Source organism: Rhamphochromis longiceps, linkage group LG13 (assembly GCF_057381845.1).
Source record: "Rhamphochromis longiceps isolate RC_006_pf linkage group LG13, R_longiceps_female_GT1.1, whole genome shotgun sequence".
In the NCBI taxonomy this organism is placed as follows: Eukaryota; Metazoa; Chordata; class Actinopteri; order Cichliformes; family Cichlidae; genus Rhamphochromis; species Rhamphochromis longiceps.
The window spans coordinates 38,953,151-38,977,054 of NC_140569.1; the positions used below are offsets into that span (position 1 = coordinate 38,953,151).

Genomic DNA, 23,904 nt, shown 5'->3' on the forward strand with positions numbered 1-23,904 from the left:
CTGCAGCCACAGGCAGCATCTGCATCATTAATTATTCAAGAACTGTTTTGGACTACATTTTGAAAAAAGCAAACTGAGTCTAACTAATTAAGGTTGAGTCTGTCATCGTCAGCATCTACATGGATGTTAACATCAATCAGCAGAGCTGTTTTATAGTTGCTGTGTGGGACGCTCGAGGGCACAGAAATAGGAAAGTGAATGGATGCAAGCGCCTTGAGGCCACTGTTGTTGTGATTTGGCGCAATATAAATAAAATTGAATTGAAAAAATGCACATAGAATGATGATTTAATTGGTTCTTTAAGCGTATTAAAAGGGCTTATATAAGTTAATATATAATCCTGGACTCCCTTGTGGGGACTATATCGTCCTCCTGGGGGGATCGTGTGATCTAGGCTGTGATTGGGAGAAACAGCCTCCACAGTCTAAACTAACGTGTTTTATTGTTGGACTCCTTTAAAGGAAACAAGTTACAATTTTTACATTGCAAAATTGAAGTAATTAACTTTCATCCATTGCCTACTGAGAAAAGAACGTAATGAGAGTACGACTGCACTACCAGATAAACACTTCTCATTTCTCATATTTGTTTTTGTTACTAAGCTGTGTACATACTGGCAGCACTTCACTCATCGAACATTGCTTTGTAGTCGATGTCTCGTGGCCATTCTCCTCCTCCTGACTGTGAACACTGCTGCCTGAGCCCAGCCCCTCCTCAGCCTGGGAGCTGCTTTTACTCAAGCACCACAGCAAAGGGACACAGGAATCATGACTCCGCTATCGAGGGCAGCCTCTATGCAAGCTCCTCCAACAACAGACACCTTTCCCACAGCTGATCTTCAAGGCAGAATACATCACGAAGAATCTCTAAGGACCTTTTCTTTCATCTTTCCTCTCTGAAACTCACATTTAAGTTTTCTGGAATTCAAATTTTGCTACGACGAGATGAGTGTGAAAAAAAAGGCTGCACTTGTCATCAGCTGGCAGAAGTCATTTTCCATCATGGCCCCTTGGAGGAAAGGTAAAGTCTCCTTTTTTCCTCTCATAAAGTCCTGAAGCCTTGGAAATGGCTCCGTCGTCGTTTGCACAGTGATGTCCGTGACTTTTGTTTCTCAGCTGTTCTTGTTCTTCAGTGTTTTGAATCTTGAGCAGCATGTGAGAGTTATTGTTCTATAAAATTAAAAGCTGATGTCAGTTTCCATGCTTTTGTTTGTGGTACTTGTGCAACTACTAGCAAGCTTTCAGTTTGTAACCATTTAATCACCAGTTAAAGGACAGCCACTAATTTCATCAACACAAAGACAGCACCAAGAATGGGAGAGACTAATAGAAGCAGTTCTGACTCGAGTTACCGTGCTCCTGCACATTCTTGTCTTATCTTAATGGTTTTTGATAAGATGGGGCCCCACTGACTTTGATAAAGAAGACCGAGTAGCACGGATGGATGGCACCGTGGTCAGGAAGCAGTGGAAAACATAACAGGGGCCCCAGCTGTGCCTTCTGTTTCAATGTAAGCTCAGTGTAGGAGGCAGGTGCAAACATATGCTACTAGCTTGATTTCCTGCCCTCACGGCAGGGCTCATCGGATTTATTTTATGTTTGACTGCAGATAAACTGCAGTGGAATTCCTGTTGTGAAACTTTGTTATGCAAATATTCTTTTTAGTACTCAAGTCTAACTGCAATAATAAGACAACACATTTAGAAATGTTCTATTGAAAACAACATTGCTTTAGAAAATAAGAAAGGGCTATGACTGGGGATGCTGTTTTCGGTCCCAGGCCAGTAATGACCGATGAGCTGGGAAGGACTGAAGGGCTCGATGCTTGACTTACTTTGTCATCTGTTCTGTGTACATAAAATATAAAGGCAATGTCAGTTTCCTTCTTTTTGTTTGTGATACTTTAGTCGGTTGAACAAATCCAGGAAAAAACTGCTTATTTGTCATAATTTATTCAGAATAAACAGTTTCACCAAGATTTAATGACTAAAGACAATCACTAGTTTTCATCAAATTGATCCAGACTAGAATTTGATGACTTCTCCATGTCCCTAACAGGAAGCATCAAATTAGACCTGATGGATGTCTCGTAGACAAAAACACACTGATAATATTCCACCACCTTGGCTCTAAGCCCAGAAGTATGGAAGCCCGTTTCCACCACTAAAAACAAAAAAAGGATCCATAACTCAAAATTTCGACATATTAACTCGAAATTTCGATTTATTAACTCAAAATTTTGAGAAAACTAACTTGAAATTTCGAGTTATTTTCTCAAAATTTCGACATATTAACTCGAAATTTTGATTTATTAACTCAAAATTTTGAGAAAAGCAACTCGAAATTTCGAGTATTTTCTCAAAATTTCGACATATTAACTCGAAATTTCGATTTATTAACTCAAAATTTTGAGAAAAGCAACTCGAAATTTCGAGTTAGCGCTGCCAATCAGTAATCTACGTGAATGACGTCATTTCCTCGTTACCCAGAAGCTGAAGCGTCAGCTACAAATGCTACAGCTAAGCTGTATTACATGCAGTCGCACAGATTGCTGAGTGTTTTCAGCCTGGCTTCACAAATGATGAAATCCCTGTTATTAGCTGAATCACACGGTGTTACTATCAGCAAACGTACTCGCCAAAGCGCCAATTTGTTGGGATCCGTTTTTGAGTGCGCGCTCCTCTGCGCCATATGCTTCCGGGTAACAAGAAAGCGACCTCATTCACGTATATTTTTGATTGGCAGAGCTAACTCGAAATTTTGAGAAAATAACTCAAAATTTTGAGTTATGCATACTAGCTTTTTTGTTTTTATTTAGTGGCGGAAACGGGCTTCCATACAGAAGACCAGCCTTCCTAAAACAACAAAAAATGCTTGGCTGCTCCACCTAAGCCTCTTCTTCTGCAGCTCCAGATGATAAGTGGTCAGTTTAACCACCCACAGTGACAAACACACACCACAGCAGGGCTGTAAAAATAGCAGGCCTGTCGCAGCCTGTTTATGACCTCGTGTTGTCAGAGGCCAACTAAACCAACACCTAAGCCCAAAGGCTTTCCATATGTGTTCTGTGTTGTAAATGTCGTTCTCTGCATTAAGAGACAGCCAGAGGGCACAAACCAGAAGGTTTAGTCCACATCTATAAGAAAAGTAAAGGGCTCTGGAAAACCACCTTTTATAAGAGCGTGTGCAGTTTGAAGGTGATTTCATGGGAAGAAAAAGTGCTTCACTTAAGGGTGTATGATGATCGTCTTTGGAGCCACATTCACAGTTTGTATTTCTTCCATTTATGATACTTTTGCTTATTCAGCATGTTGCACACATACAGTATACTTTTGTCATGTTTTTTTTATTTAGAAATAAATATTATCTTTATTTTAAAAATCATTTTTACTGGAAACTTTAAGTAACATAGCCTTTACCCAATAAATATCACAGTTTAGCTTCCTCACCTGGTTACTGGCATCACAAATGAAAGAAACAACTGAGGTTATTATCATATCAGCATTATTATTGGTTGAAAAATGTCCAGCAGACAAAAAACATCTGATGTCACCAGAGCTGCTTAAAATGATTTCCAGACAACTGCTCACATTAAGCATTTGTATTATTATTATTACAGTTTGGAAAAGCTGCAGATTAAACACAACCTGGACAACTTTATTTGTTATCGTAATAAAACAAATGATTCTGAGATGCCAAAGTTTTTGTTATTTTTTTGAGGAAATTCATTTTGCAAACATGTAAGTTGTAACGTTGGGTTGTGTTGTGTGGTTGAGAAGAGGCGGCAAAACACCTAGCAGGCTAGGCGGAAGGATACACACCCACACTGGTATCAGTAATCCACGGTGGTTCTTTAATATTTAATACGGTTGCTAATTCTTCAGCAACCGTATAAAAGCCCGGCTGAACGGCTGCGGCTCAACAACAAAATGCCCAGCGTTCATACAACCCAAGCGCTGCAAACAAAACAAAAAAAAGGGTCTCGAAAAGAAAACATAAGTCCGTCCCTCGTTAAGCACGAGCGTGAAGGCACGTGTCCTCATAATCACAGAGAGAGAAAGCGAGAGAGCAGTGGCACACACTGATAACACCATCAACCCTCGACTTGGGTGTCTTAAAGGGACACCACACCATAACGGCTGTTACAAAGTCCATAAGAGCACCATCACCCAACTGTTAATAATAATCATTAAACCATACTCACAATGCAACATTAACTGAGGTCTTGATACCACTTGGGTGCACTTGAATCCAGCGACATACATTTTATCATCACACAGTGCGCGTGCGGAGACAGGATGTTTCCCGCTGCCTTCCAGGCGGCTCAGAGCTTTGTTATTAAGGTGTGAACGCTTAGGCATCAGGACAAGGCAACAGGGCACTCTGCTTACTCTACTTTAACAGCATTAGTCCTCAACTCAGACTTTTTAAGTACTCGCTTGATTGAAAACTCAGTGGAACGTGAATAAATATGATGGAAACAGCTGAAGGACGTCTTCGTACAGAGACGAGCTTTAGAATGAATTTGGGTGGGGGCAGCGTTGGTGGACTGTCTGTAATAATATGTTGCTGGGTTTAGAAAGCACAGACACTAGGACAGAGACTGCTGTAAATTACAGGATAAAATACCTGTTTGTGTTGTTTGGCCAGGATGAGGACAGCTGGATCACGGCGACACCTGTCCAGCTGACAGTTACTGCACAGAGAGCGCTTTAGGGATGGACGGCGATTGGATCACAATGGCCAGAAGTCTGTTCACATGGCCGACGTGGCTTTAGTGTGTAATTGCACTCGCCCATTTTTGTGTGCAGGCATGAACATGAACAGGGGTGCAGGATTATTGAGACGAGCTGCTGTACATAGTTTAATCGCTCTGATGGTTTTGTCTTTTCTGTTATTTCTTTATGGAAATAAATTCGTGGGCTCTTCTGTCACTGAAAACACATCAGCTGCTATTTGGCTTTGACAAGTAAACTCTGCAAAGGAGTTGCAACTGATAACAAAGCAGCCTCGCCTAATGGACACGTGTGGACCTGCCTCCTCTTCTCCAAGGAGAAGCATCGGTGCTGGCTAACTCTGGGTTAATGCAATAAATGAACAAAACCTTTAATTCAACTGAAGGGAAACTTGTGAGTGGTCAGAGAGTGAGGGCAAAGAGACAGAAGAGTAGCATCATATAATAACTGCTGCTCAGCCTACCTTCAGCACTTTGTGAGATGCTATTAGAATACACTAAAATGTTCACATTATTTCAGATATGGTTATTATAACCTTGTGTTGATGAAGAACGCTGATACCTGGTGTAGCTTTCTAAATGTAATGTTCTGCTCATTTTGTAAGAGTACTGATAATCTCATCTGTATTTCCTCGAATAGTTATCATGTGCTCAAAGTAACAATCTTTAAAAGCAAGTATAGTGCTGTCTTTCAGGCTACATATAATTTAGTTCTAACAGCAGTATGAGCTCAGCTCTGTATGCTGTGTATTTAAAACCAACAACAGTAGCCAGGATGTGTTAAAATAGGATTTGGCATGAACCCTAAGATCAGGTGTAGCAGTGCACTGTGTGGAAAAGAATTACAAGTCACATAATCACTCGTTTTGTGAGCTGCAGGCTGTGATCAGCTGACACGTGCTGCTCACTGCTTCTTGTGGATTTAGGGCTGAATTCAGCAAGACATAAGCAGATGTTACAAACACTGTGAGGCTGATTTGTAACGCCAGTATAAAAAACCATCAAATTAAATAAATTCACAAGATAAATAAGAATAATTGATGTAACCTGTCATTGGCTGCCCACCATAAAGAATCATAGGGAGTCATTAAACTTAACCACAGTACTGCAAATTCACCATTTCAACCGTTTTAGATGCTCACTGCTGATATTTATGTCAACTTTGAAACCTCTGGTGAAAGACGTCCTGAACCTCACTGACTCTTTTAGTCGTGTTCAGTCGGCGCTCCCTCCCGTGAGCGTTCAGGCTCATCTCGTGCTCTGTAATTATGTGATATTCTAATTTGCAGTTTAAACTTTTCTGATCACATGTCTGTTATAATTCAAATTTCTGCGCCATGTCCACCAGTTAAACTTCTTTTATGTGTGCGTGACCCCTGCATCATCCCTGCTGGACATTCCTCTGCTGTTTATCAGAATATTGGGCCCCTCCCTTGGACAATCGCTCCCTTAAGCCGTGAGCTCATCATCTGCTCACTTTGCTCAAATGCTCTTGAGTTTTGCTTCTTGTAAAACCAACTGTGTTAAACCTAAAACGTATCCCTGGACTCAGGCTCTCAGAAGGATTTGTAGAAAAGCAGAAAGTCTTGAATGTATTCTCATTTCAGCCTGGTTTCCAAATGTTACATAGAACTGAAACTGTGCTTTTAAAAGTTTGTAATGATCTTTTATTAGTTGCTGACAGACCTGAGCTCGCTCTGCATTGTGGTATTCTAGTGTTTACACTGGACAGCTGTGCGGGTAATAAAGGAGCTGCCCTTGAATAGTTTAGATCCAATATAACCGACAGCAGTTTTGTGGCTGCTCCTCTGACATCCTGTTTTTATTAAATTACTTGTGTCTCATTCATCTTTCAGTTCAGGCCGCCACCGTTTACAGTTACAATGTCCCTTCTTTCAGAGGGAAGCTGTTTCTCACAAACACACACTGCTTTTACATGTTTTCTTCTGTGCTTAGACAAGAAAGACTTCTACTTTCATTCATATTGTTTTACGTTTATAGTTTCGTCAAAATTCCCATGCAAGAACTGCCTCCTCCACTCAGAGAGGATAAAAGCAAACAGGTTTTAATTTTGCATTTGCTTTGACAAGATATCCACCTTTGTTTTCTGGAAATATATTCGACCAAAATGCCCCAATGCCGTCAACATGTTGACGTTACATTAAGTGCTCAGTACTCCCTGTGACCAGCTGTAGATCTACAGCAAGATCCTCATATCATCCTCATCATACAGGTGGTGACAAGTACTTGCACTGCTGTACAAGACACAATGTGACAGATGTACACATATCACCCCTCCCAAAGTTAACAAGGTCTCATTTGTGGTAGTTTCCTCCACAGTATCTCCTTTACAACATTTAAACATAATGATAGACAAGGTAGCGTGCATGTTACCGTGTATATGACAAGAAGAAAGCTACGACTGTGTCTGGCTAAGAAAGAGCTTTGTCTAAGGAAGTACGATTCTTGGCCCTGGAGTTCAACCAGGAAACTGTTCCCAAAATTTTTAACCATGATGACAAACATTCTTCAACCGAATAACTTTTTACTCAAAGACGCGTTCGCTGGATTCAAACCGTTTCAAACAGCTCAGAGAATGGTTAGGACAGTCATCACAGTATTGAAGGACTTCCTAAAATATGAAAAATGACAACTGACACATATTTCTTTTTCTATTTAACAGGTAAAGGAGGCAGTAAAAACACATTACTGGACAGTGAGGTTGTCCTGACAAAAATGAAGCTTTTTATTGACCAGGACAACTCACACCCCGAGCTGAATTCTCAGCTTGATGAAAAGCCTGGGCAGCCTCAGATCAAGCCTGGCTCCAAATATCCATCTGCCATTTTGTCAGATACTCATCTCTCAAACTTGTTCAAGTGTGAATCAGAGGACTCTGGAGTGGAGCTTCCCAGCGGAGCTCATTCATCATCCACCCCAACAGGATCTGAGCAGAGCTTTGTGGTGCACAGTCGAGAGTCTTCCTGTGACTCCTCCAACTTAAACTCTGAGCCCACCGTCCTCTCTGACAGACTTGTTGCAGATACAAAGAGCACTGAGAAAAACCAGGCAAATGACTCAGCGGATAACAGTTTAAATACAACAGTGGATACACAGGATGGTTTGTTAATTCATTCAAATACACTTATTTCTTCGGCTATAACAGTAGAGTTGCACATAGGTGAGGATGTGAACCACTGCATGGTTTCAGGTCCTGAACAAAGTGAGGATGCTGAAGAGTCCAGGGCTGTGACAGGAAGGACCGGCTCAGAGGATACGAGGCTTGGAGAGCAATCCTTAATACAAAGCTGTGACGACATGACAAGCAAAGTCTTTGAACCCGAGCCTATTAAAAGGAGTATCACCAGTGACAGCCTGGATGAGTACATGGATGAATGCTGCAGATTAAGTAAGGTAAGAAAAAAGCAGCACTGATCATCAGCTGATCCGTCCTCACACTTTACAAGGGTGCAAACTGAGCAGACTAATGTAGCCCCGATGTTTCTCGATGAAAGCAACCTTTATATGTGACATACACAATCATGCAGAGTAGTGAAATGCTTGTGTCCGAGCTGCAGACGCAACCGTGCCATTCCAGGGCTTGGTTTTTTTGTTAGCATGGGGGGTCTAGCCAGGACCCTTACTGGATGGGAATTGAACTTGCGACTCCCACTCCAAAGGTGTGGCTATCCAGCTGCCAGGACTGGATAGCCCTGGCAGCTGGATAGTGAGATGCCAGATGAGCTGGCATGTCAGAATTTCCTAAATCAAATCTCCAGTAGAGGTAGGCGGATCGATCCAAATATCGATAGTATCGATACCAACACTAGTATTGGTATCGGATCGATACATTGCTTTTATCCTTCAGTGTGTAGCCCGCTGAACTGTGTTAATTATGTCTTTGGGAAAAATAAACCTCCAACATGCACTATGAAAAATGTCCAAAGCTTTTTGTGTGCTGAAAGACACAAAAACATTCCAGGTCTCCAAAAACCCAGTTTCTGTTTAAAATGTTTCACAATTTGCTAGTTGAGAATTCGTCTCATTAATCGTGGCACACTACTCTCCCCCATTTAGCTGCCTGAGTCACATCGACAGTACTGGCCCTGTATTTACTTGGTACTGGATCGATACCAAAATGTGTAGTGTGGCACAGCACCAGAGATGGGCAGTACTTGTACTTACTTGTAACGCATTACTGTAATCCGATTGCTTTTTTCAAGTAACGAGTAAAGTAAGGGATTACTATTGCAAAAACGGTAATTAGATTACCGTTACTTTCCCGTAGGAACGCTGCGTTACTGCGTTACTAAAACCGTGATTTTTCTGCGAGAACGTCTCATGACAGTGACGTAAGCGAGTGCGCCGTTAGTGACAACAGCTGTGTGCAGATCAACAATGGATCACATATCGAGTGTGGAGAGAGTATGAGCGTGCAGCGTTTAAAGCGTGGAAGTACTGACCTTACTTTGAGTTTGATTCCATAAAAAGTGACAAAAACATTAGTGTCCGCTGTGCGTGGGAAGAAAACTTCTTTTTACAGCGAAAAAACCCCTAAACTTCCAAGCAAGCACCGAGTAGCTACGACGTAATGGGAAACTCACAGAGAAACTCGCGGATTCTTCCACTGACCGCGGCACACCTGCACCAGGGTAAACCTCCGCCTACCCCACTCCTGCTTTACAGGTGAAAATAGAGCAACAGGACCGCTGAGTCTTTGACTTTATTTATTTTCTGCTGTGTTTTACTTGCATCTATTTGAAAGACTGAGTGTAAACACAAAAAATATTTTATTTTATGTGCTGGAATGTGCAGAAAATAGGTTTCAATGTTAAACTAATTTCTTCCAGTCAGAGAATGTTGCATATAATTAAATTTTTGCTTGATGCATAAAGTTAAAAGATTAAAACTAATAAAACAAGTTTTAAAAAGAGACTTTTCCATTTGATTACATTTTGTATGATGGATTATGCAGAAAAAGTAGAATTGGGCTGAAAGATCTATCGCTTTATCACCTCTTCAGGTTGTAAGTCGTGTTTTTAAAAGTAACTAAGTAATTAATTACTTTTGAAAATAAGTAATCAGTAAAGTAACTGGATTACTTTTTTGGGGAAGTAATCAGTAATTAGTTACTGATTACTTTTTTCAAGTAACTTGACCAACACTGCACAGCACTGCTGTGAACGAGGGAAAGTGTGAATGTTGAAGGTTTTTGTTGAAGCGTCCAGGTAAGTATCTACATGTTAAATGACAACATATGTGTGTTCAAATAGCATCGACACACAGCTTCAGGTTCTTTATTTCTATATGATAATTCTTCATAATTAAACAATAAGAACAAGCAGTCTGATGTCCTGCAATCATTACGAAGCTATAATCTGAAATACAATAACACATTAAGTTTTTGCACAAAGTATCGGTATCGGATCAGTGTCATCGATACCACCCTGAATTTTACTCGGTATCGGATCAGAAAGGAGATCAGTGGTATGGCACATCACTAATCTTCAGGCATAACACATACAGTACTGCCCAAAGATTTTACAGTGTAATGTCTTATTGAACCCGAGTCACTGAACAGCTACAGTTAGAGCATCAGTTCATACAGTATCCAATCAAGCATTCTGCTAAAGACTATGTTTCAGTTTAGTTCTGTTATGCTTTTAGTGTTTAATATATTTATTATTTTCCACAATGAAATACAAAAATACAAAGCATCAAATAAAAGTAAAAGAGGGGAAAAAATAAAAATAAAACCCCACCCTAACAAACAACACCCCTGTTCGCTGTCAAGTAATCAAAAGTTTAAAAGGAAAAACATACAATGCAAAATAACACCAGCCAAGGTATACAGAATAAGAAGAAAGAAAAAATAAGCAAACAAATATAATTAAAAATAGATAAATAAATAAATAAATAAATGTCATTCCTGAACCTGTGTTGGTCAAAACACAGGTTGGTCAAAAACTATCAAAAAGGGTTTCCAGACTTTGTTAAATTTATTTACAGAGCCTCTCTAAACGAACCTAATTTTCTCTCATTTAAGATGAAATAATACATCCTTAACCCAATGAGAAACTGTGGGCGGGGCTGCGTCCTTCCACTTCAAAAGTATTAGACGTCTTGCCAATAGTGTAGAGAAGACAATAACTCTTTGACCACCTGCTGGTAGTGCCAGACCATCGGAGTTGACCCCAAATAAAAATAAAAGTGGATTGAGTGACACTCTCATTCCAAATATGCATGACAAAGCCCCACAGACATCCGTCCAGAACGTTTGTATTTTGGGACAGGACCAAAACACATGGATCAAGGTCGCCTCTGCCAATTTACATCTTTCGCACGTTGGGTCAATCTGGGGATACATCTTTGCCAGTTTTGATTTGCTAAGATGAACCTGTGCACTATTTTAAACTGCAGAAGCCAATGTCTTGCACACATGGAGGACGAGTGAATATTACTTAAAACATTGCCCCAGTTGGCTTCAGCAACACAGATTCCAAGATCCTCTTCCCAGGATCGCTTGATTGCAGACATAGAACAAGAACCCAGGCGCAAAATCAGAACAAGTATTGATGATATGGCCTTTTTCTTAGCCGGGTTAAAACACATAATGTCATCCATTACATCATTAGGGGGGTTATTTGGGAACCCTGGGATAGAGCCTGAAAGAAAGTGTCGTATTTGTAGGTACCTAAAGAAATGAGAGGGGGGTAAGTTGTATTTATTAGTCAGCTGTTCAAATGAGGTGAACGTGCCGTCAATGAATAGTTCTTTTAAAGATCTCAGCCCTCGCCTCTGCCAGCCCTGAAATGTGGCCTCAGACATTGAAGGGGAAAAAACATAGTTGGAAGCTACTGGGCTGCCTAAGCACATCTTCAGAAGATCAAAATGTAAACTAAACTGAAAGCAAATCTGGATAGTATTATTAACTACAGGATTCTCAATTGACAGGCTTTTGGGTAACGGGATAGATGCACCTACGACAGACGATAGCAAGAAAAAACCAGAAGAGAGCTTCTCCATATCTAGCCATACGGGTCCGCTGCAATCGTTCTGTTAGTGCAGCCAGTAGGTCAGACAGCGTAAACTGGAGGCCCAGTAATAATAACGGAAATTCGGTAGAGCCAGGCCTCCGTCTTGCTTTGACTTTTGCAGATGTGTTTTATGCAAACGTGGTTTCTTGTTGTTCCAAAGGTATGATGTAATTACAGAGTCCAATTTCTTAAAATAAGCATTCGGAATGTATATAGGGAGGCTTTGAAACAGATAAAGATATCTGGGTAATACAGACATTTTAACTACATTCACTCTCCCAACTAACGAGAGAGGAAGCGGCGACCATTTTGACAAGTCTTGTTGCATACTGAGGTGTAACTTAGTAAAAATTTCTTTAAAGAGATCACTGAGGTTTTTCGTCACAGTTATGTCTAGATAGACAAAACTGTGCGTTGCAATCTTGAAGGGAACAGTAATGTTTGCTAATGTGGAAAGAGGCATATTTAGAGGCAGTAATTCACTCTTGTGTAGATTCAATTTATAGCCTGACACAAGCCCAAATGCATCAAAAAGTTCAAGAATGGAGGGAATTGTTACCTCAGCCTGACACAAACAGCAGGAGATCATCAGCATAGAGAGATTTATGCTCAGTTCCATATCGCGAAATGCCTTGAATGGCACCATTACTTCTTATAGCTATTGCCAACGGCTCAATAGCTAACACGAAAAGGAGGGGGCTGAGGGGGCAGCCCTGACGGGTTCCACGATGCAAGCGGAACGGTTTAGAATAATGGTTATTAGTGAGTACCATAGCTGAAGGACAGGCACAGAGTAATTTCACCCAGGACAAAAAGGAACTTCCAAACCCAAATCTTTGTAAGGTCTCAAATAGATATTCCCATTCTACTCTATGGAAAGCCTTCTCCGCATCCATGGAGAGAAGGCTTTCAGCTTGACTGGGGGTGTACATTATATTGAGTAGTCTACGAATACTAAAAAAGGAGTTTTTAATAAAACCAATCTGATCTGAAGAGATTATGTTGGGTAAAAATTTTCCAATCGGTTGGCCAAAACCTTCGCTAGTATTTTGTAGTCTGAATTGAGGAGTGAAATCGGCCTGTAGGATCCACATTCCAAAGGGTTTTTGTCTTTTTTGGGAAGTAATGTTATACAAGCTTGATTTAGGCTATCAGGCAAAACACCTTTGGCAAGAGAGTCAGTATATAATGTAGCTAACACGGGGGCTAGTTTTCCAGCAAAGGCGGCATAAAACTCGTTCGGTAAGCCATCAGGGCCTGGTGATCGGCGAGACTGTAATGATTTTATTGCCGCTATGATCTCCTGTTCTGTTTTTAGTTAAATGGCTGTTACAAACAGAATTCCCTACAGCCAGCAGTGATGACACGTGCTGGATGTGTGCAAGGTCTAGTTTGTACAAAAGCTGCACTTGTTACATTCGCTTGCATATTGTGCTGACTGTTACCATTTTACACAGATTAAAAACGACTCAAAAGACTCTATAAAGAAGTTTTACATGTTCATACTGCATTAACCTTTGATATCAGTATCATAATTTATATTTTTGTGTGAGTGGGATATTACTATTAATGTCACAAATAAAATGAGCATTTATATGAACATTTGGTGTTACATAACATAATATGAATGCTATATATATAACCTCATGGTTGCTGCCTTTTCACGACGCTACAGTTCATTGGCCTGTACCTTCATGTAGGCATGTACTAGGGCTGCCACAAACGATTATTTTGATAGTCGACTAGTCACCGATTATTTTTGCGATTAGTCGACTAATCAAATCCATTGGACGTACAGGTACAGCTTATTGCACCAGCAGCATCTGCTCTTATATAACTATCATTAGCTTACAGCTGTAAGTGTTTAAGGTGCTAACTAAAAATAAAGACAAGATGATAGTTTATTAAACTTCACCGAAACAATCTGCAAATTTCATTACAATTTTATAAACTCCTTGCTATCTAAAATATAACAGGACACTGGAGTAAATTCTCGAGCATCTCACACTTCTGATGATCAGCTGTCTGCTTGACGTTTATTCAGCTGTGTAAAAACTATAACTTTAATCTCAGCCAAACCGATTTACTCAGGAACAAATAAAATACTAAAAAAGCCAAACAATAACATTTTTAATTTATCTAAGTGACTCATATATCATGTTTAACCTGAGTAGCGAAAGACGCGATTTGCCGGGAGTCCGGTGTTCTCACGGCTCTAGTGACCTTGCCCCCGGCTAACTATCGAGCTAGTGGGTAACAGACGTCTCCGAAAACGTCGGAGCGCTTTTGAAAATATGTGGTGTCTTGATAAACTGAGCAGATATTTGAGGTTTACACAGCTACATTCTCGCCTGAAAATATGTTAAACGTTTATTTTCTGACCCAGAAAGAATAATAAGAGTAATATTAAAACTAACTAGCTGCTGCCATTGTTGGAAACTGAGCTGGGCTGCGCTATGAATTCTGGGACACAGCTTCTTCTTCTTCGGGGTTTAACGGCAGCTGGCATCCTTGTACATGCAGTGCTGCCCTCTTCTGTTCCAGTCCGTTATTACACTCTTAAATCCTGCCACTTATTCCTGCGTCTTTTGTGATCTTACAAAGCTTCAAACAACGCGTCGACTATTAAATTAGTCGTCGACGTAATCCTTGACGTAATCGTGACTAGTCGACTAATCGTGGCAGCCCTAGCATGTACATATAATTGGTTCAAACTGGTGATAATATTGCTGACAGCACTAATTCATAACAATAGTCATCTCAAGCCACTTTGTATTGCAAGATAAAGATACTACAATATTAGAGAGAAAACTCCATCAATCATTGCCAATGGTAGAAAGAAGGATTAACCTTTGGAGAGGAAAAGTCCTCCAGCAGAATCAGGTCCGTCGTCCGACACAACTGACCCTGATTGTGGGGGACGAGAAGATAAGAAGTGTATATTATGTGGTTATGTGTGGTAGACAAAACCCAAAAGAGGACACTGGTGATAACTCACTGAAGCCATTGGTGCACATGCATCAACCTGCGTGCAGCCTGTTGCAGTCATTCCTAGTATTTGTTTAATATTCTTGGATTTTTTTATCCTACTCTTACCCGTTAACTTTTGCCAACAAACTGGCCAAGTGTCTTTTTCTTCGGAACAATGGGCCATGGAGCAACAACTTCATGTCAGTCACACTGTTTGCGTTAGAGATCAGCTGATTGCCCTGAAGCTGACTGGTCTGCTGGTTTGAACACAGTGATTGTAGCTGATACCTGGATTGAAACACACCAAGCATGCAGAGATGGACAGAAGAAGAGGAAACAGACAGAGTGCAGTGAAACAGCAGAGAGTTTTGGAGAAACAGAGTCGTAAGTTTCCCCTCTATCTAATGGCAAATACAATGGAGGACAGCACTGGCCCAAAGTCAAAGGAGGCATCAGAAGTCTAGTTTAATATGCTTCACAGAGAAATTGTTGCACCAGTATATTTCAGACAGCTACATTTCCTTTGAGGGCTTTTATGCTGTTCAGGCTGCCGGAGACTGCAGCGCTAGCAGTAGGAGGAAAGCAAAGGAGACTTGCTGCTCTTGTTAATAACCGCTTACGTAACCCTGCTCACATCAACATCAAAGAGCATATTTGTTGCCAAGAGTTTGAACTGTATCCTTTGGGTACACCCCAAAAACTCTGTTTCCTTGATGTGGTCTCGCTTTTCACTTCTGTCCCACTGGAGACGGTCAGAAAATGACTACAGCAAGACAGCTCCTTAGCAAACAGAACCAGCTGTGTCACCAATCAGATTTGCATTACCCCCACATATTTTAGATACGCCGAGGGTTTCTACAGACAAAAACATTGATGTGCCACGTGCTCCCCAGTGTCACCCAGTACAGCAAACCTCTACATGGACGAAGTGGAAAGTAAAGCTCCTGGCTCTTTCAAAGGGACAACACCTAGCCACTGGTACAGATGGGTGCATGACACCTGGCTCAAAAGCAAACCAAAGAAATAAAAGCCTTCACTGTTCACAACAACTCAGTGGAAGATGCAAAAGATAATAGTTTGCCGGAAGCCCCCACACACAAACCAGCACCTCCTCTTTGACTCCCACTGACCTTTGGAACACAAACTTGGAGTCATCAGGACCTGCAACGCCAGTCAGAAAAACGTTCCCTCTAGAGAAAGAAAAGGAACACACACATGTAAAGAAAGCTCTTACAACACGTGGTTATCCCAACTGGGCCTTCATCAAATCAGTAAAGCTGCACAGAGAGAAGGTCAGATGCCAACTAGAAGGAAACAGACGGACAAATGGAACAACATCCCTTATGTAGGAGCGATTTTGAGATCTCTCCCCAGACGCCTCACTCTCTCACATCTTTCATCAAGTGATCTCAACAGGTAAGGCAAGGTCTCACAGCAGCTTCACCCAAAACCTCTGCTGATAGTGACCCATGCCTTTTTCACACCTTGGCGTATGTGTTGGGATGCATGATCAATACTTGCTCAACAGCACTCCCACTAGGTTTTAAAAATGTGTGACTTTTCTAGTGTTTTCTTTTGACCAAACCAAAACAACTTGTATTTTCTGTTTTGTGGAGGAGTATTAACAAACACAGCGTCTGTACTCATTCAGAAGGATCTGCAGAATCATGTCTCATTCATGTTAAGCCAACTGTTATTATCTTGTTGTGATGGACCGAGCAGTGAAGGAAACTTAGGCACAGGTTAAAGTCCAAAAAACGATTTTTTATTTAACCCAAAAAACATAATTGGTTAACTCATGCAAAAAGAATCAAAATCTTGGGCCCATAAAAGAGGTCAAACTAACAAAACACTACTCAAAGTTGACAACACAACTGATAACTCAAACAAACTGACCTAACTTAACGAGACAAAGGGGAAACTTAAATAGTGGCTGATCAGCCCACAAAAACAGGAAAAGGGGTAAAACACACAAAACCTAACTAAACCAAACATAATGAACTCCAATTCCCCCCCATGGTCCCGAGTTATGGCGTGAACCAATTTGTAGCCTTCCTTTAAAGCTCGCTCCGCCCCTTTTCCACCTCTTGGCTCCTTAATCAAGGGACTGGAACAGCTGCAACTAAGGTAACTCAGAAAACAAAAGATTAATCATACATAACAGTGTAAACTAAAATGTGCGCACTTATTTTAGAATGCAGCGTTATGTGGATATGTGAATTAACTCTAAACCAAAACCAGTTATTTATTGTCCTGTAAATAAATTCCTATATTTAAAGAAAGAAATGTGAATGCAATATTACTTATAAGCCTCTACACTAACATGGTGATATTACCACTGTGTGGCTGTAAGTGCAGCCATCACACTTGTCCACATTCATAATGAGAGGGCACAGCTGACTCACAGGGAGAGCGTCAGACAGCTGTGGAAGCTGCAGAGTTATGATATTCCTGGAAACATCAGACACAAGCCTGGGCTGCCTTTCGTTACCAGCAGAGTTATCTGACAGAGTTTTTCAAATGAATGCTTGCTGATGTTTTAGAAATAAACAACAAATACTACAACTAAGATGTTAAACATTAGTCTATAGTCCCTAAAAAGAGAAATAATTCTTTGTAATTCATTAACATTCCTCATCTTGTGGCAGATGTGACATATTGGCACAAAGACAACAGCTGTCACAGTCCAGCTGATTCAGATTCTTGGGTCAAGATTAAGCTCCAAACCTTCCTTTGCAATAACGTTTGCAGCTATGCTACTACTGGTTTTATCTGTGCAATCTTGTCATTTATTTTTACTTGTTCTTTGTGTCTCTCTTTCTGTCTTCTCTTTGAAAGCTGGATGCCTCTCTGAGCCTGACTCTACCTGTGGTCTCTTCAGTTAAAGGAAATGCTGCTATTGCTCATTGTGTCATTATTGGGATCATTTCTTTGGTTTATGTAAAGTGTACCTTATAATAATAAAGCATTGTGAGATGACTGCCTTTGTCAACTAGTACTACATAGTATTTTTTTTAACTGTCAGTATATAAACAGAATAATTATATGAAATAAATACAAGCAGATCAACAAAATAAAGAAAAACTGAGTAATTTTCTGGAGGTTGTGTAACAACAATTTCATGTTTGTACACATTTGGATCCCTGTGTTTACAGCCAAAGCACCTCTGAGTCTCTCCTGAGTAAACTGCAGCTGTTCTGCTGCATCCTTCAAAGGCTTTTCTGGAGACACAGCTTTATTATTTCTGCCACATCAGTCAAACTTAGACACGAGAGCCTACGAGCTCACAGACCGAGTGCAGCGAGGCTTCTTTATGAAACTGCATGTCAGGCAACACTTGTTCATCTGTGCTGGAGGACTGGAGATTTTTCTAGTGATACTGTCACTGACCACAAGCTCCTCTGTCGTTGACCCTCAGCGGTCTGTGTGGACATATCAAATCGGTGTCAAATATCTCAAATTACTCACATATTTAGCTAAATAAAGGCTCTTTGATGGCTTTCTGGGGCCCCTGTGAGGTAATGGCATTTGGCACTGGATTGTGGGGCCCAGCACGACTTCAAGCTGACAGGCAGTATTACATCTTCACTTGTCACCACAGCTAATAATGTAAATACTTCCCCTTCTAAATGGGGACTCTGTAGTTCACAGTACAGGGACGTTGGCTTTTTCTTGCCTTAAACCTCGTGTCAGTTCACAAATATTTGCTTTGTGTTGACTTGGTTGGCTATTCTCTCTGTTCCTCTGTGTGTTATTAAATACGAACCCCACGGATGCCTCAGGACTCCAGAGCTGGAGACATTCCTGAGTGCATTGCTGTCATATTTTGAACAGTAACATCGTAGCTCTTATCTTTGACTGCATATCTGATGTGTTGTATTAATATCCAATGCATACCTCACCAGCACTCGTGTGAAATGTAATTAGGAGTAGTGGATACTGGGTAACTGTAGTGGAGCCTTTAAATATGAACAATATTCCAAAGCTGAAATGGCTGAAGTGTTTGTTACAGCAGTGTAACAATAATGAAATACCTTCAGAGGGACACAACTGTGCATGGCTTCATCACAAGAGTAAGTCTAAAACTAACACAAAAAAAGCACGCTTCAGTCTGCAGTTCCTCCCCTAGAGCTTTGAAAGATATACTGCAGAGAGGTGAGGCCAAAGCACTGTCTGTGTGCTCAGGAGTGTTGGCAGGAAAGGCAGAGTACGTGATGTTGTAGCGCCTTCCTCTCTATCACGGTGCTCAGCATACACATCTGGTGTCTCATTCCTTTCTAGTAGTGTCATGTTGAGAAAGTATTCTGGGTGGAGCACAGATAATGGAAATCTTACAAATGAGGACCAGAGCAGATTTCAATTTCCATGGAAATGTTTGATGTTATTTTTCTTAATAAATTCATAAAAAGAAAATCATCACTGAAGAAGAAACACCCAGTGCATCATGGGAATCCCCGGCAGCCTACGTCTATTGCAGCATAACTAAGGGAGGATTCAGGGTCACCTGGTCCAGCCCTAACTATATGCTTTAGCAAAAAGGAAAGTTTGAAGCCTAATCTTGAAAGTAGAGATAGTGTCTGTCTCCTGAATCCAAACTGAAGCTGGTTCCACAGAAGAGGGGCCTGAAAACTGAAGGCTCTGCCTCCCATTCTACTTTTAAATACTCTAGGAACAACAAGTAGGCCTGCAGAGCGAGAGCGAAGTGCTCTAATAGGGTGATATGGTACTACAAGGTCATTAAGATAAGATGGGCCCTGATTATTTAAGACCTTGCGTGTGAGGAGCAGGATTTTGAATTCTGGATTTAACAGGAAGCCAATGAAGGGAAGCCAAACAGGAGAAATCTGCTCTCTCTACATATTTGTTTAATATGTGCGTTGAAAGACATTCATCCATCTTCATCCGCTATATCTGGGGTTCGGGTCGCAGGGGCGTTCCCAGGCCAGCCGAGAGATATAATCTCTCCAGCGTGTCCTGGGTCTGCCCCGGGGCCTCCTCCCGGTGGGACATGCCCGGAACACCTCACCCAGGAGGCGCCCAGGGGGCATCCTTGTCAGATGCCCGAACCACCTCAGCTGGCTCCTTTCGATGTGGAGCAGCAGCTGCTCTACTCTGAGCCCCTCCCGGATGGCCGAACTTCTCACCCTATCTCTGAGGGAGAGGCCAGCCACCCTTCGGAGGAAGCTTGCTTGTATTCGTGATCTCGTTCTTTCGGTCACTACCCACATCTCGTGGCCATAGTTAGGGACGCTTTTACACTCAGCTGCCTCTTCACCATGATAGACCGGTGCAGCGTCCACATTGAAGGACATGTCCTGGTCAAAAATGACTCCAAGGTTCCTCACAGCGTTACTGGAGGCCAAGGTAATGCCATCCAGAGTAAGGATCTGGTTAGATACCATATTTCTAAGCTTTTCGGGGCCGAGTACAATAACCTCAGTTTGATCTGAATTAAGAAGCAGAAAGTTAGCGGCCATCCAGGTCTTTATGTCTTTAAGACATTCCTGCAGTTTAACTCATTGGTGTGTGTTATCTGGCTTCATGGACAGATAGAGCTGGGTGTCATCTGCTTTGAATGTTTAGAGATCAGCTGTGATCAATGTGAAAATGTGTGCTACACATTTGAAAGATATTGCCAAAAGGAAGCATGTGTAATATAAACAGAACTGGTCCTAGCGTTTATCATTCAATGATGGCAAAATGCCCTCTGCACACGCTAGAGCTTTGATAGCATGTTATAGCGTATAAGAATATGATATAGTCTACAGGTGAGAAATCAGATATGAAGGACTCTTTCATCCTCGAGACATTAATGCCAGTCCTGTGCATCACTCCTTATCATAGTGACAGGTGCCATCGTTTCTACTTTCAGACCTCCCTTTACATGATCCCGACAGTAAAAAGAAAGACAGTATTATACCACAGATATGCCAAATAAAAGTATGAAACGGTCAGCTCAGATGTTCATGGTTTCTTTCTAAAAGGAAGGCTCCATTCATCTTTCTCCTAACTCTAGTTTGGATTGTGGGATTCCTGATCTGAGCTTCCAATGTTCATTTTATTTAGTTTTCCAAACTTGCAGTAGTTCTTTTATCAGACATGTAGTATCTTTACGTAATCCAGTCTTGGTATACTTTCCACGTGAGACTCACGAGATCAGATCTGAAACAAGGAAGTGCATCACTGTGTGTGTGTGTGTGTGTGTGTGTGTGTGTGTGTGTGTGTGTGTGTGTGTGTGTGTGTGTGTGTGTGTGTGTGTGTGTGTGTGTGTGTGTTTAAATGGGGAAATCCCCTTAAGTCTTCCCAGCTCAGCGGTCTGAGCAAGGCCATAGATAAGATCAGTGCCAGCCCTGATAATGTTTACTGTCCCATCAAGAACAACCCCCAACCCCAATTACTGACTTCCCCTGAGGAAGTGAGAGCCATCTCCTGGACTGAATACCCATCCTTATCTTAATTAGCCACCAAAAATGACCAAACCTGGCTCAGTCAAATATTCACACTGCTGGAATTAATGTTCTCCTTTAAGTTGTAATATCTCTGATATTCATTGTGTTTTAATCATCGTTCCATGGTCATGTTTAGAGTTTAGTGCCATGCAGCATGAAGCACCGCCTTTGTCAGTAATAACGTCGTTCACTCCATTTGTGGCCCGTTCGTCTTTACCGTGTTGCTTTGGTTCATTGAGGTTTGCAGAAATTCATTTATGAACGACTCTCTTAATCATCTGAGTCAGGCTGAGGTCTGAACTTTGACCCTTCAGTCCTTTTGTTTTTCAGTCATTGTGTCAAAGATTTGCTGCTGTGATCGGATAAATGTCCTCTGGAATATTTTGGTATAGAGAGGAGTTTGTGATCAGTCAGTCTATAAGGTCCTGTGGCTGCAAAATAACACTCGTCCATAACCTCCTGACAGGATGCAAGATGAATGAGGTGCTGATGTGCTATGGCCACATGCTGTGTGTTAGGGCCAACTGTGTTCTCTTTGGTCTGTCTAAAGGGTAATGAAGACATTTGATTTGCTCAGATGCTGGTTTTTAAAGTCAGACTGTACTGTCGTGTTCTTTTAAGAGAGAAGAGACTTTCTCCAACAAGCCTTCAAAACAAACCGTACTTGTTCAGTCTCGCTCTGCTAGCAGGGTCTGATCTTGGGGCAGATGTGTCAGAATGTGGGATTGCACTAACACACAAGCAACCAGCGAGACTTCTGTTGTAAGGGGGCCTCGTGCTGAAGATCAAAAGGTCGACTACGTTGGATTTGGATGGGTGTTGCTGGTGCCGTGGATAAACGTGTTGCTTCACAGCAAAATGTTTCATGATTCAAATCTGAGGCACGTCCGTGTGGAGTTCGTATGCTTTCCTTGTGCCTGTGTCAGTTTCTCCTGAGTAATCCAATCTCCACCCACAGTCCAAGCATATAAATGACAATGAAAATTTGCCATCGATGTTAAGAAAATAAAGTATTTCAAGTGTATAATTAAAATATAAATGTTTAGTTATAATGCAGTTTGTAGCCTAAAGCATTTTGAATGTTCAGCAAGACTAGCAAAGTGTCCCAGTACATTAGCACCACCTGGTGACGCCTTGCACCTCGCTCATCTGTTTAAACCGGCTGCCCTCAGGTCAGTGCTGACAACATATACACAGGAGGAGAGTGGGCGCACCTGAGAACACAGCTAAACAGAATCAAACTGATGAGACAGGAGAAGCAAAACTGAACATTATATACACGAGACAGGAGGCGATCAAAATAAAATGTAAACTTGACAAAACTGGGAAGCCCATGGAGGCAGAACACAGAGAGATGAGACAGAGGACACGAGATACGACTGGTGAGACTGAAGGTAAACAGAGGCGAGGACGCTGGAGAAAAAGCATGGTGACAAGACCAGGACAGACTGGACACAAAAGGGGAAATAACAAATAAAACAAAGCCAAAGAATCAAGAACTACAAATAACAAACTCAGAGGTGCTACAACATAACAGACACAGGAACTAAAACATAAATTAAAAAGTCCAGAACAAAACTGAAAATACTTGATCAAAGATCCAGGACCGTGACACTATCCATCTATTCTCTAAACTGGAATATCAGGAGGCAAAAACAGGATCTGCAACCTGTGCACAGTCATTTTCAACGTTAATGTAGATATGGATTTTTTAACTTAAATATTAACACATTATTAATGTATTTACTGCAATTGTAAAAATTCTCAGTCTCAATACAATCGTTTCTGTAAAGCATCAGAGGAAATGAGTGATGTCAGTCCCTAAACCTGTTTGGCCATTGTTTCCACCACAGCCACTGTGGAGCAGCGTTTCAGTGTCAGCTGCATGGGAAACACTGGGCCTGAGCTCACATCCTGCTTTTGTTGGTACACTTACAGGAATGTTTGTGGTTGGATAAATATTTGCTCAAAGTTTCCTCTTATTAAAATATGGATTTTACCACATAAACCAACATTTTGAATATGCCTTTGCAAAGAGATGCTAGCATCTTGTGTCAGGAACTGAGGGTGTGACCTTTCCTATACATTTAAGGTTGGAAAACAGACTTGGAAACCCTTGATGAGACATTTTGTCTGAACTGTATTGCAGCAACTAAACTGCGGCTGTAAGGAAGCTTCAGTTTTTCCACATTTTAAATAAATGCACAGAAATGTTGATGAGCTGGCGACTGAGCGTGGGATCTTGAAAGCCTGGAAGTTGAAATGAAACAAACAATCAGCTTTGGTGTTCATGTAACAGGGGAGTGAGAGGGTGAGAATGAAACTGTGAGCGACAGAGTCAAACTGAGGTATCCTACGAAAGGCAACACGTCAGGAGCAGAGCAGCCTTTAGTGAAGCTTCACTGCAGACACGGAGAGATGCATTTGCACTTTCTGACACTAAATGTATGCAAACTTTAGGGAACAGCTGGTGCAACAGAGAGAATGACACTGAGTGATTTTGTGGCTATGAGGCAGTTTTTCCAGAGGGAGCATTTCATACACAGCTGTTGGAGGCTATGCCTTAAAACATCAGACTGTAGCTCAGATGGTAGAGCACCACCTAATCGGCAGGGTGGTGGTTCAATCCCAGCCTGCATGCCAAATATCCTTGGACAAGACACTAGCCCTGAGCTGCTCTCAGATGCATCCACCAGAGAATGAATGTTTGAAAG

At 41.4% G+C, this 23,904-nt stretch overlaps 1 protein-coding gene across 2 annotated transcripts in view; it reads left to right on the forward strand.

The window, feature by feature from the left end:
- The first annotated feature begins 729 nt into the window (after window positions 1-729).
- LOC146656475 (uncharacterized) overlaps window positions 730-23,904 on the forward strand; it is a 35,255-nt gene continuing 12,080 nt past the window's right edge. Inside the window, exons 1-3 of one of the 2 annotated variants that reach the window (XM_085427214.1) lie at window positions 731-1,020; window positions 7,418-7,855; window positions 7,946-8,148. In XM_085427214.1, coding sequence (XP_085283340.1) covers window positions 945-1,020; window positions 7,418-7,855; window positions 7,946-8,148 — 717 coding nt within the window. In that variant the 5' untranslated portion in view covers window positions 731-944. Of the gene's footprint in view, window positions 1,021-7,417; window positions 8,149-23,904 lie in introns of both variants that reach the window. The other variant, XM_085427213.1, reaches the window with a different exon arrangement.